Raw genomic sequence first — 17,708 nt, forward strand, 5'->3', positions numbered from 1 at the left:
AAGTATTATTTGCCTTCAGCTGCTTTTTTGTCTGCAGTAATTGTCTTTTGTGCTTGCATTCCCAACAGACTGTTGAACATGGCTTCCCGCACCAGCCCAGCGCACTGGGCTATAGCTCTTTCCTTCATCTCATGGCTATCGGGACCCGATCAGGAGCCATCAAACTGTATCCTTTTCATTCATTTCTGAGCTGCATAATGGCTTTTCAGCAGCAGCAGTAGGTAATGTCAAAATGTGTAGAGATAGTATTTATGTGGTGCTTCCTTCAAAGGGCTTTGCATTTGTAGAATCAGTAATCCTAACAATCGCATTATCCCCATATTGCTTTCTTTTCTCAGATTACCTAGTAGGTTGTCGTTAATGTAAGTTTTGAACCTAGATAATCAGTTCAATTGCACCTCTGATAATGAGGGCCTCTGGTGATCAGCTTTTGTGAAATGTACTAAAATCGGTGTGGAAGCTACTCTTGAGCTAATCTGGTCTAGTGGAAAGTGGTGCCTGTAGATAAATAGCTTTATCACCCACATTCCAAGTCTGTTTTAAATATCCTGACGCAGAGGAAGAGTTCATTTTTAGCACAGTGCAATATTTGTGGTTTGAATTTTGAGTCATAAATAAATCTTTGGCTTTCCTGTCTTGGTAGTCCTAAAATACTGGGCTAAGCAACAAAGTGCTTTGAAGGTGCTTTCCTTTTATCCAGCCTCAGTGCAGAATATACATGAACACAAATCTGTTTCTAGTGGCACTGAGCCAGCTAGGGTAGGGGAAGTGAACTGTTCCTCTTTCACTGAGGGACAATCTGAGTCCTTTCAAATGACACTGCCATTTTCCAGCAACACGTCTCTCTGGAAGACTCTTGCAAGCAAGCATTGGGCCATCTGTCTCCTGATGATGGATTTAAATGGAATTGCAGCACCCGGAAGACAAGAATAGATGGGCTCCTGTCACTCCATCTTGCCCAACTTCCAAAAGTGCCACATAAGCAGGCTCTCCCAACTTTTGAATTTAAAATCAAGTAGATGTCTGTCTGCATTGCAGTAATCTGCTAACGAATTTCAAAATGGGTTCCCGGACAACTCTTGTCTCCTTATCTGTTACTAGCAAATGTTTCAGCAAGCCTTTGCTGCATGGTACACTTGCCTCTTAGTCTATGCCAGGCTTCCTCAACCTTGGCCCTCCAGATGTTTTGAGACTACAGTTCCCATCATCCCTGACCACTGGTCCTGCGAGCTAGGGATCATGGGAGTTGTAGGCCAAAAACATCTGGAGGGCCAAGGTTGAGGGAGCCTGGTCTATGCCAACAGTAAATGGTTGTCTTCGCTTGTTTTGCTTATTATTTATTTATTAAATTTCTATTCTGCCCTTCATCCAAGGATCATAAGGTGGTTTGCAATATAAAAAACGTAACGTAATAACAAATGAAACAATAGCCCTCACGGTTTAAAAGGCCATAGATCGTTTAATTCGCCAAAGGCCTAGGAGAAGAGGAATGGTTTTTTTGGTCTTGCTCCTAAAGCAAAGGCACCAGATGAGCCTCCCTGGGGATAGCGTTCCACAAATGGGGAGCCACCCCAGAATAGGCCTGTTCTCATGTGGCCACCCTCCAGACCTCTTGTGGAGGGGACACATGAAGAAGGGCCTCAGATGATGATTGCAGGGTCCAGGTCAGTTCATATCTGGTGAGGCAGTCCTGAGCCATTTAAGGCACCTTGAATTGGGCCTGGAAAATAGTTGGCAGCCAGTGCAGTTGGACCATTGCAGTTAGTGTAATATGCTCAAACCATCTTGCCCCAGTGAGCATCCTGACCACCGAATTTTGCACCAGCTGAATTCTCCAAACTCTATGCGGAGGCAGTCCCAGATATAATGCATTGCAGTAATCTAACCTAGACATTACTAGAGCATAGGCAACAGAAGGTAGGTGTCTGCTTCTTCTAAGTAGTGATAATGGAAATTACCAGGGGTGACGAGCCTAATACTAGTGCTTTATGGGGAGACATCACAATTATTCTAGGATAGAGCTAATTTGCCACAAAGTGAAGGCAGCAAAAATCAATGTACACATAAATACTATTGACCTCAATCAGTCATTCAGCTATGGCGCTCCAGGGGTTGAGTTCATGGGCTTGCACGAAGAGACCAACACTGTCATGCAAATACATTTCATTCCTGGCCAGGTGAGTAGAATTCCATCTAAATTCTGTGCTTCATACATCAGATATGTTTTCAACTTTCTAGGGTATGCTCTAGGGTTTCAAGGACTGAGATGGACTTCACCCACTAGCCCTTTGTAATGTGAAAACATGATAGATGCCATGATGTTTTTGGCAAAGGGATCCAAAACTACTGAACGTTTTAATTATTGTTCCTACTTTTGAGCACCTTGGCAAACTCTTGAGTGTGTAGATGTAATTGCAAAAGGAGGAGAGATGCCCACCTCCCCCAACAGCCTGCAGTTCCTTACCCAATTCCTCAATATCCAAGGGCAAAAGCTGGTTATGCCTCCTGTTTCAGCACTGATAAGAACCTAACATAAGAAGAGCCTGCTGAATTAGACCAGTGGCATCGCGAGCTGTGTGCAGGTGGCGTGTCGCTTGTTGGATCAACGTCTTAGCAGTGCTTATGACTTTGCCACCCGTGACCCTTATTTGGGCGCTGTATTGAATTACTAAAGGAAGCCTTTAAATAAACTTGCCATAGTGAAAGTTCTAATCCTGAGTCTGATGAGGGGAGCCTGGACAAACGAACTTTGAGAAGTCATTTGTCATTTTAGTCACCCTTCAGGCTGCCATCTCCGTTCTGCAGCAGTCCTAGAATACAAGGGAAAAGAAAAACGATGTTTGATCATTGTTGGAGCCAGAAAACTGCTGTGCACAATTCAACAAGCGTCCTTTGATAAATGCAATTATTGTGGCATAAGCTTTTGTTGACCAGAGTGTAGGTTCTTGCAGCAATAAATGTATTCTTTAAAGTACTATAGGACTCAGTTGTTTTCCCTACAATATACTTTAATAGACTCTGCCTCTACTCTGTGGCACTGCTTGTAGATTGAAGATCATTTTTGTGTTCATTTTAAAAACCGGATATACTTGAAGGAACAAACATCTTGAGGGAGGAGAGCACATCAACTAGCCCTGCACTTAGCAGTCTCAAACCTGATTTTGGTTCTAGACCACTGGGAGTAGTCTGAATATATTTCAAGAATGCTGCTGTGTCACTTTTGCTCATAAACATAAGCCCCAAATCCAGCTGCGGCCAGACAGCTTTTAATTATGCTGGAGAGGATTTGGAATTTGGTTACCACTTTGGCATTTGTCCTGTATAGAGAGATGGCTCTCCATGTAGGACAAGTGGATGTGAATATAAAGAGACCCCCTTCTACTTTACTCCTGCAGCAGGTTTCTTAATAATTTCATAAAAGTTGTAACTCAGCAGGTTGACTCTCCCCGAAACTGATGTTTCAGAAGCACACTTTCAATAGTACAAACTCCCAATTATCCTGCAATGTTAGAAGAACCTTCAAATTATTTAAAAGGGTTTTGCTTCTAAGATTGGGAAGGAAGAATTCTGTGTTTGTGAGCATTTTTATTTTAGCATGCTGCCTTACTCATTTGCCAAGCCTGGGCTGATCTTCATGCCTTAGTGGAATCGCATAAAGAGAGAACATTTGGAATGAGCAATAACTCAGAATACTCATGGGAACTGTTACCTGCTGTACTAGGTGTAGCTTCAGCAGACAGTGCTTGGTTTTAAATACTTAAATATTGGCCAGGGTTGGGCTTGTAACAAATATTCTGGGGCACCACTCCTTTAGGATGAAGTCAGGTGAAAAGAATGCAAGGTGAGAAAGAGAGTCACAGAATGGGAGCCACTCGCTCCTAAACAGGGTGGGGATGTGTTTTTCACTCAGAGCTACAAGGAGTTCAAATTATTAGCCCAGCAAAGCTGACAATTGAACAGGTACTTCTCTGGAAGTGCAGAATTTTAACATGACAAAAGAGCACAGAGATGACCGGGTCTCTACATAGAGCACTTGACTCTGTGCTAAGTGAACAAAACAGAAAGAAAGGGCAGGACCAACTGAAAGATTTTGGTGCTCTTCAAGCACAGCATCCTCAGTACTCCCTCTCCCTGACCTAAGAGAAGCAAGACATGCAAACACAGAATTCCCAAACTGCTTCTTTACTCTGTGCAAAGGAGTGATGATGGTCTTGGGGCCCTGGCAGGTACCCAGCCTTGCCATTGCCTGGACTTTGCTCTGGGGAACAGGAGGTTGATTTAAATAGCAGTCAAGGTGTGTGTGAGTCATGGAAAGTAGTGGCTGATTGTATTGTGGCTCAGGAAAGCCTTTAGTAAAGTGGAGTTGGAGAGGTGCTAAAGGAATGACTTAAATATAAGAGATGGAGGTGGTATTTCCAAGAATAGAGAATCAGTACAGATGGAGGCATAAAGATCCTGATTGGAGAAGGTGGAACAGGCCAATTGCTGATGACATACTGCATTACAAAGAGACTCATTCTCAACTAGAATAAACAATTAGGTATATTCAGGTTCATTTGATTTGTATGATTCTGATATTTACTGGAGCTGAAATTAGCCACCTCCCCTGTCCTTCTCGTCAGTTTTCCTCTGCAAATTCTCACATCAAATATGTGCTGGATGTTGAGAGGGAATTCACAATATCAGCATCTGAAACTGAGTTTGCAGTAGCATCCAACATTCAATTAAAAACATCCTCTTGAATGGACAAAAGCAGATACCAGTTGCAATATGATGTCACACAGGGTTCTGAAGTAATATTTTAAATAATTTTATTTAAACAATATTTAAACATACAACAATCTAAGCATATAACTTACCAGCATAAGATAATTTACAAAGTTACATAAAAACCTGAAACCTGTATGTCAAATGGCTGGATCTGATTTTGACATTAGAATCCAAACTGCGAAAATATTGAAGATTGTGTTGACGTTTTGATTTAGCTTTGCTTGCAAGGTGCTGTCTTACCATAGAGTTTCCCTCCATAAGGACCTTACCCTATATAGGAGTTTAATATCTCCTGGTCCTGTGCTGAAATGGGCTGCCTGTTTCTATTGATTTTTTTCCGCAGGAGAGCCATGTTAGTCTCTTGAAGCAAAAAACCACTGGAGCTCTGTAGCATCAGTTTTGTGGTCTCATGCTCACGTTGTCAGATGTGTTTATTTCTACCAAATAGCTTACCTTCACATTAATAGGACGACAGTAGTACAAACTCTTCTGACGGCTAAAACTTCATTCTTGATTGGTCATGTACTGTGGCTTAATAAACACAACTGCTGAATAATGTGCCTCTTGAAACGTTGCTGCACTCTGTACTACTCAGATGCTTGCTCATTCCTTCTTTTGTGTGTCTAATTTTCAGTGCCGCTTGTTGACATTGCTAGATGATAACAGCCTGCATTTATGGACCCTGAAACAGACCCACAGCAATATGTCTGAGCTGCAGGAAGAAAGACATTTCACACTCCGAGGGCCTCCTGGGTAACTGGGATACTTCTTTCTCCATCAGAAGTGGGCCAGGAGATGCACTCTGATAGACACAGCTTTTTGTTTTGTTTTTATTGTTTAAGCAAATGCCTGCTTTTTTACTAGTTCTGTGCGCTCTGGAAAGCCTGTTTCTCATTTCTGAATTGGGAAGAAAGGTTGCGTGCATGTGTGTTACATGACTTTCTACAAACTAAGGGTTTATTCAGAAGTAATATTCGCCAACCTTCATGTTGTGCAGGGATTAGGAGTGTAGACTTGTACTTTCCACTGACTTAATGGAGCTGAGTTCTTCCATACATCTTTGAGCAAGCCACAGTTTGAATTTTTTTTTTGGGGGGGGGGGGATAGCTGCAGATTTTGTTGCGCCAAGTGATTCACTAGCATAAAGTTTGAGTGTGCACTTATGAAATGTTTAGTACATAACCTGTTCATTTGTTTTGTCTTTAAACCCTGCTTAAAATATTCCATTGATTGCTTAAATCAGTGGTGTCCAAACTTTTTTCAAAGAGAGCCAGATTTGATGAAGTGAAGGGATGTGAGGGCCGACCAAAGTTGTTGAAAGCTTCTTTTAGGATTTTACCCCAGGAAATAAACTGCCACAGGGGCCGGATTAAACCAACCGGTGGGCCGGATTGGACCCCCGAAATGGACTTTGGACACACCTGGCTTAAATCGTTTGTTCCTGTAGAGTTGTAGGACAGCTTACTAGCAAGTTTCTGTTCCCACATTAATGTTATGCATTAGCCCTTTTTGTATCATATGTCCTCCCCCCCCCCCCCGGCAACTGAGAATTGTGGGATGAGAATTTATACTTAAATATCTGGTAATGAATAATGATTTCCGAACCCTTTACACACAGCTGTTGGATCAAGTATCTGCTTTGTATTACAGTTTATACAAGCTGCCTGGGCAACTAATTTCACCCAGCTGTAATTTACCAGTATCTCTTTTCCCCTCCACTTACAGTTCCCCTCCAAGTGCTACCCAGGTAACAGCAATCCTCGCACACTCCTTGCAGGAACTTCTTTATCTTGGCACCGAGAGTGGTAATGTCTTTGTGGTGGAGATCCCATCCTTCAGAGTGCTAGAAGACCGGACCATCAGTCCAGATGTTGTGCTGCAACGGTAAAATGAGACGCTGGAGTTGCGCTATCTAGGGATGATCTCGGGGTGTTGTGTTACGCATGCGTTACAATGAGGGTAAAAAGCCTGCAGGACCTTTGAACACTGGTTATCTTAACATATTAACCTGAAGTAATAGTATTGGTGCCACCTCCGTAGTTGCTCTGGAAATGTATTAAAGTCCCCGCCTACATGGTCTAACTTGAACTCTTTCTTGCTCCTGGGACTTGCCTGTCATTTTGGTTACACAGCAGCTTCTTAATTCCAGTGTTCTATGCTGGTTTGTTGGTGTGGATGAGCAGGTCTCTTTGTCCTGGCAGACTGAGCTTCACAGGTAACCAGGAGCTGTACTCAGCCCTGCCCCCCAGTGGTTTGGGGGCATTTTTTAAAATTTCCCAGTGTGCGTATGGCGGCGGGAGTGAGTGTAAAAGTCCAAGTAAGGTTCAGAAGCTTGTTTTTAGTATTTTCAGGATTCAGCTTTCACCCTTTAGTAATTTAAATACAGTGGTACCTTGTTTTTCGAATGTCTCCGTTGACAAACGTTTCAGAACTCAAACACTGTAAACCCAGAAGTAAATGCTTCGGTTTTCGAACATGGCCTCGGAAGTTGAACATGTCACACGGCTTCCGTATTGAGCTTTCTGTACTGAGGCTTCCATATTGAGTTTTCGGTTTTCAAACGTTTCAGAACTCGCACTGGCTTCCGGAACAGATTACTTTCGAAAACCGAGGTACCACTGTACATTAGTTGTGACTACCTTTTAAATACTTCATAATAACTGTGGTACCCTTCCCCAACCTAGTGCTGCCCAGATGTTGCCGGCTGCAACTCCCATAATCTCTGACCATTGGCAATACTGGCTAAGGCTGTTGGGAGTCCGGAGTCTGACACTGTCAGGAAAGTAGCTGGTTGAGCTACAGCAATGTTGTCGGTATAAGTCAAATTGACACTTCTGTCGCTTAAGGAAAAAACCAGAGTGAATAGAATTATTTAATTGTAACAACAGTGACTCAGGACATGGGAAACAATTCCATCGACTGGAGATTTCGGTGCTTCTAAGGGAGAATCACAAGGAGTGAGGAGTTGGTGGGAAATGGCATCAAGATCTTTTATGGGAAGCAGTTAATAAATGAAAAAAAAAACCACAAATTATCAGAATGCCACCGGGCTGCAGTGGCAGATATAGAGGTTAGGGCAGTATAGTTCGGATGGAGGCTATGAAGCTTCAAGCAGGTGGTTTTAGCCAGGCTATTTTCCAGGTTGCCCAAATTGATCCCTGACATGATAGTGCAAAGGAGGAGAATTTCCAACTGTTTCCTTTCTGTCCTTCCATATATTGGTGGCTTCATTGGTATTCATAATAGTTCATAACCTTTCCCCCTGCATTTCTTCGCAGTGTGCCAGAGGAGTACCTCAACAGAAGGTCCCTTGAATTGGTGGAAGCCTTACGGGAACACCCCCAGAACCCCAATCAGATCTTGATTGGCTACAGCAAGGGCCTCATTGTCCTCTGGGACTTGATAAATAACAAAGCAACACACCATTTCCTTGGCAATCAGGTAATAATACCTTCTGGGGCTGTGAGTTGCAGCCAGGAAAGCTTTTCATTCCTGGAATATACAGCAAGGTACAGGGAGAATTCCGTATAGGAAAACAGAACAGGAAAGCCTACTTGAGCAATTAATTATGTATTCTATGTAGCATGTTGTAATGGAGTCCTGGAACCATTTTTTAAATGCTGATGTGGAAGAGACAAACCCAGGAGGTGGATGCTTAACCTTGCAGTTCATTTACACAAAGTCACTCTGAGCTGGCACACATGAAGTTAGTCCCTGGGCTATAGATCTTCAGTCTTCAGAATAAGATTGCATCCATAACTGTGTATAAACTGCACATACCGCCCCTCTCCAAATCCTGTTCTATGTTTGGAATAAGCTTTAAGTCAGGCTTGCCAGAGGCCACCTTTTAGTTTCTGACCCTTCAGTGGGGTACTGTAAGCGCAGGTTTTTCATTTGTTCCCTCGCAACCACGAGGGCTAAGAAACTTATTTCCATTCTCCGAGACTTGCATGCAATCCCATCCTCGTGATGGTCAGGTGACCGAATTCTGTGACTAGCAGAACACACACAGTTCTTGGTGGGGTGTTTCTTCTGAATTGGACCGCAGTGGTGATGAGATCTTTTGTTTGCTGATTCTCCCTAGCAACTGGAAAACCTCTTCTGGCAGAGGAACGGCCGCCAGATCATCAGCTGCCATTATGACGGGAGTTATGCCCAGTGGCCTGTCTCAAGTGATGATAGGCAGCCAGAACCCCTGGACAGCAAAGTGCCTTACGGTCAGTATGGGCGGGGGCTGGCAGTGCATGCCTTTGGAACCGTACATGATTTGACGTGTGTTCAGAGCAGTAAGTCTTTACAACATGGGGCCCACCAAGCTGAATGCCGCCCTCTTGAGGCTCAAACGTCTGAATTGTGCCTGCCTGAGGCGGCAAAAACAGGAGAATTGTTATATTGTGGCCTGCCAAAATGCATATGTCACAAAATATATTTTGTGTAGGCCTTAATTAGAGCTCCACTGAATTGGAGCAGTACCCTTGGCAAGTGATGGCTTCTGAGGATCAAAGTCTTGCTAAAGTGATGGTGGCTTTCCAGACGTTGGAGCTGCGGGAGCCAGTGGGAATAGTTGGCTTTCTACTGTTAGGAGTGCCTTTAGTGAGTGACTGGTCTGTTTTTAGTACAAGTAGTTTCTCTAGCGTTTGGTTCATAAGCAACCTTCATTACATGGGTATTCATGGTGCTTCTGATTGCACTGTCTGTGTGGATAGCAAGACGAGGTTGTCAGGGCAAAGTTATGTAATGAGCGCTTTCTCCTTCATATGGGAAAATTAGGGGTGTGTTGCCATGCCGTGTCAGGTTAAATGATAAAACTAAACGATTCTCCAGCTACTTTCAGTCGTGTGGATTTTTGACTAAAATAATTGTCTTCGATTTGAAATGGTTTTATATGTGCAGTTGTTTTTATATTTGTTTATTGCATTGTGAAATTGCTTTGTGGTGCTTAAAGAAATAATAAATTGACAACAATATAATAAAATAAGCATTTATTTAAAACATGGCATCTTCTTTAAAAATCTGCCCTTCTAGGTCCTTTTCCTTGCAAGGCCATCTCCAAGATTTACTGGCAAACAACAAAGAACGGGTAGGTACTTTGGCAGATATTACAATGCTGCCCATTCTCCTAAGATTCTAGAGTGACCTTTTAGTAACAAGAGCTGAACTGCTGCTTGCTAGAAATTCTGCAGCTGACTGAGGTGTCAGCAAAAGTCCTCTCTTTATAATCTGAACACTGAAAGCTGATCCACATAATGGAAGGGCAGTTAGAAATTGCCTGCTCTTTTCAATCCACTCAGAAATAATACTGTCATAGTTTTTTTATATATATAAAAAATAGGATTTATGTCTTACATTTTACCATGAATTCCTTCCTAGGTGGCTTACAAACAATCCTAAAACAATAACATTCTATATCTGTAGCAATATAATTAAAAAGGAGATAAAAGCAGCAAATAAAAACAGCTAAAAAGCAAACACAGTAATAGTAAATGAGAGAACAGGTGGACTTCTTGAGGCATCTAAAAAATGATGTATTTGGTTCTAAGTGATTCTGCTAAAGGAGATTGTTCCACAGTTTGGGTGCCACCATGGAGAAGGCCCTCACTCCGCTGACCACGGTTCAGACTTTTTGAAAGAGGGGAGGGGGCACACAGAGAAAGGTGCTTGACAATGTTAATTGATGGGTAGTGAAAGCTGGCCTTGAGATCCTGTGCCCAGGCCACTTAGGACTTTAAAACAGCAAATTTGTGCTTCTCTGATTGCTAGAGGCTTAAGATAAATTCTAAAGATTCAGGGGGATGCATTTTGCCACAAGAGAGAATTATTCTGTCTCTGCAGTGGTTTGGTTAGCTTGAAGCATGAAATGCTTTTAAGTAGGAGGAAGGTACCTAAATTGTATATCTGTTACATTTTCTTTTTCTCTAAGGCTTCCTTACATTATATTTCAAGGAGGGATGCCACGGGCCAGCTATGGTGACAGGCATAGCATTTCTGTCATTTATGGCAATCAGCAAACTGCCTTTGACTTTACATCACGAGTGATAGACTTCTTTGTTATTGCCAACGCAGATCCACTTGCAGGTATGTGGCGGATTTTGATTTCTCGGGGAGCTTTAGTTGGAACTACATTTTACTTTGAGGGTTCAGATTCTGGGTGCTGCTTGGAGTTGAACTACCCAATGTGTTGTTATTAGCGCCCCGATTTGTGTGATCATTGTGGAATACTAGTTGTGTGTTGGATTTTTTTGTTTTACAGTATTTTATTTTTTGGTAAACTAGTAAACGGATGATGTTTTGTATTTATAGGCTCCATCTTTTGGGAGCTAAAAATGTAAAGCATTTTGATAGAAATATAGAGAAACTTGATAGCAATTGCAGCTTTCAGCTGTGAAAATGACCATTGGAAATCTTTCATGGGCGTAGGATGCTGTTTCATAGTGCTAGATCAAGTACCGTATTTTTCGCTCTATTGGACGCACCAGACCATAGGAGGGGGAGAACAGGAAAAAAAAAATTCTTGTTCTCCCCCTCTAAGTCAAGGTGCGTTCTGTGCATTCAAGGTGCGTTCACCCGAAGCCTCCGGAGCCCAGCGGGAGTTCCGGAGGCTTTGGGTTCCTTTCAGCCTGCTCTTTGGGGCTGGTGGGGGGTGGGGAGCGCTGCTTTCCCCACCGCCAGCCTCCAAACCAGGTCGGGTTTGGAGGCTGCTATCTGCAAGCCTTGGGAGCTCAGCGCACCCCAGGCTTCAGGATGCAGGCTGCTATCCGCAAGCCTGGGGAGCCCGGCGGGCACTCCTGTCGAGCTCTCAAGGCTTGCGGATAGCTTCCTGAAGCCTGGAGAGCGAGAGAGGTCGCTGCGCACCGACCCCTCTCGCTCTCCAGGCTTCAGCGAAAGCCTGCATTTGCTCCATAGGACGCACACACATTTCCCCTTCATTTTTGGAGGGGGAGAAGTGTGTCGTATAGAGCGAAAAATGCGGTAGATATTACTGAACTACAACCCGCATCATCGCTGACCATAAGCCATGCTGAATGCAGCTTATTTGTTTAAGAGTTTTTATACCTCTTGGCTAACAACACAGCATACAGTATAATTTAAGCAGGAATATAAAACAGGTGTAAAACCATATGTCCATTATAAACACAGCAACACTAAGTCTAAACTCCAACCAGCACCAGCACCATAATATTCCGTATAAGTTGGAAGTCCAGCAACATCTAGAGGACCACAGATTACCCACTATTACACTAGAGATTCTTCATAGATTGCATCTGCAGTGCTGCCCTTAATTACTCTCTGAGACGTGTATCAATTTCTTGAAATTATTTATACACTGTTATGAAAAGTGCTCAGTGTGGTTTACTGTAAAATCCATTAAACAATAGAATCCAGTGGCATTAAAAGTCAGCACAAAGCTTAACTAAACAGATTGGGACAAACGGCTGGCATCCATAGCAAACACTTCAGTAAACAGGTACGTTTTCCATGTGTGCTGAAACTGCATCACTGTAGGCATATGACTCATTTAGTTTTACAAACACATGGCTATTAGTGAGAAGGAAGTCAGCCCTGTTCTCCTTGTCCATGAAAACAGACTTTTAAGGTGAAAGGACAATATTTTACCTTCCTGCCACAGCTATTTATCTACTTGCACTGGTGTGCTTTCGAACTGCTAGGTTGGCAGCAGCTGGGACAGGGCAACGGGAGCTCACCCCGTCACAGGGATTCGAACTGCCAACCTTCTGATTGGCAAGCCTAAGATTGCTTCTGGGCAAGAGGAGTGGTGTTAGGTGGAGTTCCTCAACATTTTGGGTCTGAGCGATTGTCTCCCAACTTGTTGTTGCACAGCTGTTCACACAGGCCACGTGTGCAACAGGGCATACAGGAACTGAAGAAGGAAGTGCTACAACTGCTGCAGGCTTAGCCCAGGAAGTCGTTCAGTCATCTGAGGTTCCTGTGGTTGGCCAGCTTCCCTGTAACTGACCGCTTAAGCCTAATGGGAATCTGCCTTGGCTCACCTCACATGCTCCTTCCTTCGCTCAACAGAGTGTGAGAGTGGGCCACTCATTGTGCACCAAATCCACTTAGGTTAATGTGTAATGCTTATGTAATGGCTCTGGTGGTGTTGGGAAGCTATTCTTTCACTTACCGAGTGTCCGTGCTGTGGGAAGGATGCTTTCAGAGCTGATCATTTGGGGCGACTTCTTACAATGCGTTATGTAACTGGAGAGGTGGAGGACAGAAATGCTTTGTATCGTGTCAGTTGTGTGTAAATGGCTGCTTTTCCTGTCCTCTTCATAACACAAGAGCAGGGCTTCTATCTTTTCCAGTAAGTGGGGCTGGAAGGGTGGAAAGCAGTCTTTTTTGCAATTGGTTTGCTACTATAGCTGGAGTACAATGTATGCCTGCTGTTTCTGCCTTGGTACTAAATGCACCATTAGAAACAACTCTTTGAGATTGCTTAATTCTACTACTTGGCAACTTCCAACGAAAGGATACACGATCAACTATGCTCAGCAAAGATGACTTTGCTAGCAACGTTAACTTTCAAAGCACTTGGTGCTTGGAAATTTTTGCAGATGGGGGTTCCAAATAAGTTGTCTTAAGCTTTTATCCCTCCCTAGCAGTTCGAAAGCACGTCAAAGTACAAGTAGATAAATAGGTACAGCTCTGCTGGGAAGGTAAACGGTGTTTCCGTGCACTGCTGTGGTTTGCAAGAAGTGGCTTAGTCATGCTGGCCACATGACCCGGAAGCTGTACGCCGGCTCCCTCAGCCAATAAGGCGAGATGAGCGCCGCAACCCCAGAGTCGGCCACGATTGGACCTAATGCTCAGGGGTCCCTTTACCTTTACCTTATGCTGAAATATGAAAACTGTGAGCAGTATCCAATTAATTCGTTCTGTCAGCACAAGGGTTTCTGCTTGCATAGTGGAACACCGCCCCCCATGGACCCCCTAAATCTGTTATGGGTTTCCCCCCAACCCTCCAGAGCAGATTTGCAGCGGGTGTGAGATGCACATGGGGGAGGGGGAAGTTCCTTTGTGCAAGTGGAAATCCTTCTGCTGAAAGAACAAATTAGTTGGATTCTGCCCTCCCACAAACCCCCATAGCTTAATGTTCCATAGAAAACAAAAGGCTAGCATGTATAATAAATAAAGAGACACTTGATTAGTATACCTGGCATCCCCATATTATTTAATAATTCCCACATTCTAGCTGTATATGATGGATCGCAGTATCTATGGGCAGTGTAGAAATTGTCAGTGGCAACAGATGCTGAAGAACCTTTCTTTAAAAGGAACAGGGTGTTCAGCTCTTTACAAAGGCTCTCTCCTGATTAGAGTGTCATTTGTATGTTTACTCAGAAGCAAGTCCCGCTGTTTTCAGTGGTGCTTGCTTCCTAAATAAGTGTGTGTAGGATTGCAGTTTTAGTCTGTTACCCGTATGAGTGGTGCCTGTTCATTGATTGGCTAAATTTGCTTATGAGTATAAGCAACACATTTCAAGCAAATTGCACCCTTCTGTTGGACTGTGCCTGCTCTGCAATATAGGTGCATACATCAAAAGAGGCATTCTGCCCTATGTGCTTTTCTTAACATAGTGGTTCATACCTCTGTTAATGTATATAATCTGTGAGGTAATTGGGACCATTTTTTTTAAGTCTTATCAGAAGATATTACAGCGGTACCTCGGGTTAAGTACTTAATTTGTTCCAGAGGTCCGTTCTTAACCTGAAACTGTTCTTAACCTGAAGCACCACTTAGCTAATGGGGCCTCCTGCTGCCGCTGCGCTGCCGGAGCACGATTTCTGTTCTCATCCTGAAGCAAAGTTCTTAACCCGAGGTAATATTTCTGGGTTAGCAGAGTCTGTAACCTGGAGCATATGTAACCTGAAGCGTATGTAACCCAAGGTACCACTGTAATTGCTTTAAGTTTAATCCATGCAATCCTACTCCCTTAAAACCTACATGTGGTTTTAAAATGACAAATATTGAAATGATAAAACATAAAGGGAAGTTGTTTAGGGAAGTTGTTTAATGTTTGATGTTTTATTGTGTTTTTAGTATTCTGTTGGGAGCCGCCCAGAGTGGTGGGGGAAATCCAGCCGGATGGGCGGGGTATAAATAATAAATTATTATTATTATTAAAGGGACATTTACGAGGAGGCTTTTTGTTTTGTTTCAAGGAACAGCCTTCTGGAAGCACAACACACCCAACAGTATGCATTAACTCGGTGCAGACAAGCGCTTGCCAAATTGCCTCTATCCATTTTAAATTACTGTAATACTTCGATTAGTTTAAAATGCACCGTGACTTCTTCTTTTTGTTGCAAAGGTGCTGTGCATCTCCATGTTGGAGGAGCCACCTTTTGCCAAGTTCATTTATAACGGAAAACAATACGACATGTGATTCTGTGACACATTGTGCATTTTGCTTTCGAAAAGCAGAGCAGTGATGAGTTTCTGGAGCCGGCTGCAGAAGCAGCTTTCCGTTTGTAATGAAATTCTTCTTGTTCTCAAACGGATCAACCGCTCTCAGAACCAGCAATGCTGCTACATTTTAAGCAGCTTACTTTGCTGGGATTGGCCTAAGTTCCTAGAAATGGTCTAACATACAACTAACTGGGTCACTGCTGAGCATGCACAATGCAGCCTGTCTTTTACCCGTTAAAGGATGGCAGATGAAAAGAGTCACATAGCCCACCTGCTTGCATCGGGTCCTTGATTTCCAGTTCTCGGTCATTTCACGTGACATTTTTTACTCCATAGATAATCTTGGATAAAGCACATAAATGGCCTATTAGGGGTGTCGGCGATTGCACCACAGGAACTTGGATTGGGCAGAAAAATAAAACTTGTGCTTCTCAGACGTGCACTTTGTTGTTGTTGTTTTTGAAGAATTTATACCCTGCCCTTCAGCAGGTTTCCAGGCAGCTTTTCAAAGTGAACATTTCAATACAGCAAAGATGAAAGCAGACATGAAAACACCGTAATATAAAAGAGCAGCATAAAGGAAACGGGAGTAAAAACAAAAATTCAAAGCAGCTTAAAAACAAAGCACAGATGATTGCAGGGTGGGGAGCCCATCAGCTACGTTTGACACACAGTAAAACCCACTGGAATTAATAAACATGCCTAAGTTAATGAAATTCAATGGCTCTACTTTGCGTAAAGCTTTTGAAACTACTTTTTTGACTGGGAAAATAAAATATTTTTGCCTACTGCCTAAATGACACCAGATCAAGCTCTAGTTGGGCCTCCCTTCAGAGCCAGATTTAGGGCAGTGCGGTTGGTTCCCTCGCACTGGGCACCAAGCTGAGGGGGTTGCTATAACTATGATGCAGTGCATGCGCAGAATTGAAGGCGAAAGGTAGGGACACCGGATTTTGGTCTCACGATGCACCACTGAAATTTGAAAGACCAAAGTCCACCTTTGCTCCCTTGAAGAGAGTATTCTGCAATTGGAGTGAACCACTGAGCAGAGCAGTCTGTTTCCCGCTTCATGTGGTCGCACATGAAAGCAAATTGTTCTGGTGAAGGGCTTTGAAGGCCGAAATCAACACTTTGACTTGAGCCCTGGAACAAATGGGGGAGACGGTGCAATTGACGAAACCACAGGCATAATGTGCTTTTGAAAAGATTTTATTTGATATGTTCTTAATCCGTTTAAAATGCTTTACATACGTGTCTTCTTTCTTTTTTTTAAATTGTATTCTTTTGCTGCTTGGTTATTTGCCTCCATTGGGAGAAAGGAAAAGATAGAAATTCAATAAATAAAATGTATATAGTACCATCTCTATATTTTCTTCTTTGCCAGGGGCAGGTTTGGCTGGTTTCTTTGCCAGGGGATGTGCGGTCTAAACTAGACCAATGGAAGAAGAATGAAAATAGAGACAAGGGTAGAGAAGGGGAGGAATTGTGTGATTATTTCAAGATCCATAATGTAACTAATATTGCTCAGCCCCAAGCCTAGATAAACCATGCTGCTTATTTGTGTCCACTGATTAAAGTACTTCACGCTTGTTTTCTCCCTGCTGTCTCTCCCCCAGTGAAATGATGGCTATTTATTGATTCCTTTTCCTGCAGAATTTGATGACCCATCTGCCATGGTGGTGCTAGCAGAGGAAGAGCTAGTAGTCATAGATTTGATGTCTCCAGGCTGGCCATCAGTGCAACCCCCATATCTGGCATCTCTTCACTGTTCAGCCATCACATGTTCCCACCATGTCTCCAACATCCCTCTCAAGTTATGGGAAAGGATCATCAGTGCCGGGAGTAAACAGAACTCCCAGTTCTCTAATATGGTATGGCTTGCATGCATGAACGTTGGAACAGAATGAACGAGTCCCTTTCATATTAATACTGGATTTCACACTGCATCTGAAGTCCCGCTTGAGAGAGAGAAGGCACAAGCAAAGGATGAGGCCGTTTCAGCAATGTAATCTTGCATTCCAGCCTGAGTACTCAAAGATAATTATGGACCCCAGACCCAAATCTGTTTGCTTATCTCTTTTTTTTAAAAAATAATATTTATTCAAATTTTAAAGATTACAAAGAGAAAATTAGAAAAAACAAAAAAAGGACAATAAAAAAATACAGAAAATACAATACAAAAATACAAACAATTCGAAAAAAGGAGGAAAAAGAAAAAAAACCAGCTCAAACTTTTACATAACTTTCTTTCCTTTGCTTATTTCCTTGACCTCCTCACACCTCCCTTTTTTGTATTCTAGTTCAATTAGATATTTCAGCAAATCCTTTCTAGCTTTGTTTTTATCCTAATAATTTATCTTAATATACTGTAATTTTACATTCTCGTCTTTCTCCAATTAAAAAATCAATTTTTACCTAATCCTTTATATAATTTCTGCTAAAACCACATTACTTCATTCCAACATCCTTCTAACATTCCTTAATTTTGCAATGTTTCTGTAAATAAACTTTAA

General features: G+C 42.7%; 1 protein-coding gene across 4 annotated transcripts in view; it reads left to right on the plus strand.

The window, feature by feature from the left end:
- Positions 1-17,708, plus strand: part of LLGL2 (LLGL scribble cell polarity complex component 2) — a 67,607-nt gene that overhangs the window by 27,710 nt on the left and 22,189 nt on the right. For all 4 annotated transcript variants that reach the window (XM_081850692.1, XM_081850693.1, XM_081850691.1 and 1 more), the window contains exons 3-11: positions 69-166; positions 2,096-2,177; positions 5,405-5,523; positions 6,496-6,654; positions 8,049-8,211; positions 8,855-8,987; positions 9,796-9,850; positions 10,691-10,845; positions 16,849-17,066. In XM_081850692.1, the coding sequence (XP_081706818.1) occupies positions 69-166; positions 2,096-2,177; positions 5,405-5,523; positions 6,496-6,654; positions 8,049-8,211; positions 8,855-8,987; positions 9,796-9,850; positions 10,691-10,845; positions 16,849-17,066 (1,182 nt within the window). The remainder of the gene's footprint in view (positions 1-68; positions 167-2,095; positions 2,178-5,404; positions 5,524-6,495; positions 6,655-8,048; positions 8,212-8,854; positions 8,988-9,795; positions 9,851-10,690; positions 10,846-16,848; positions 17,067-17,708) is intronic.

This window comes from Podarcis erhardii, assembly GCF_964252035.2.
Source record: "Podarcis erhardii genome assembly, chromosome: 2".
NCBI lineage: Eukaryota > Metazoa > Chordata > Lepidosauria > Squamata > Lacertidae > Podarcis > Podarcis erhardii.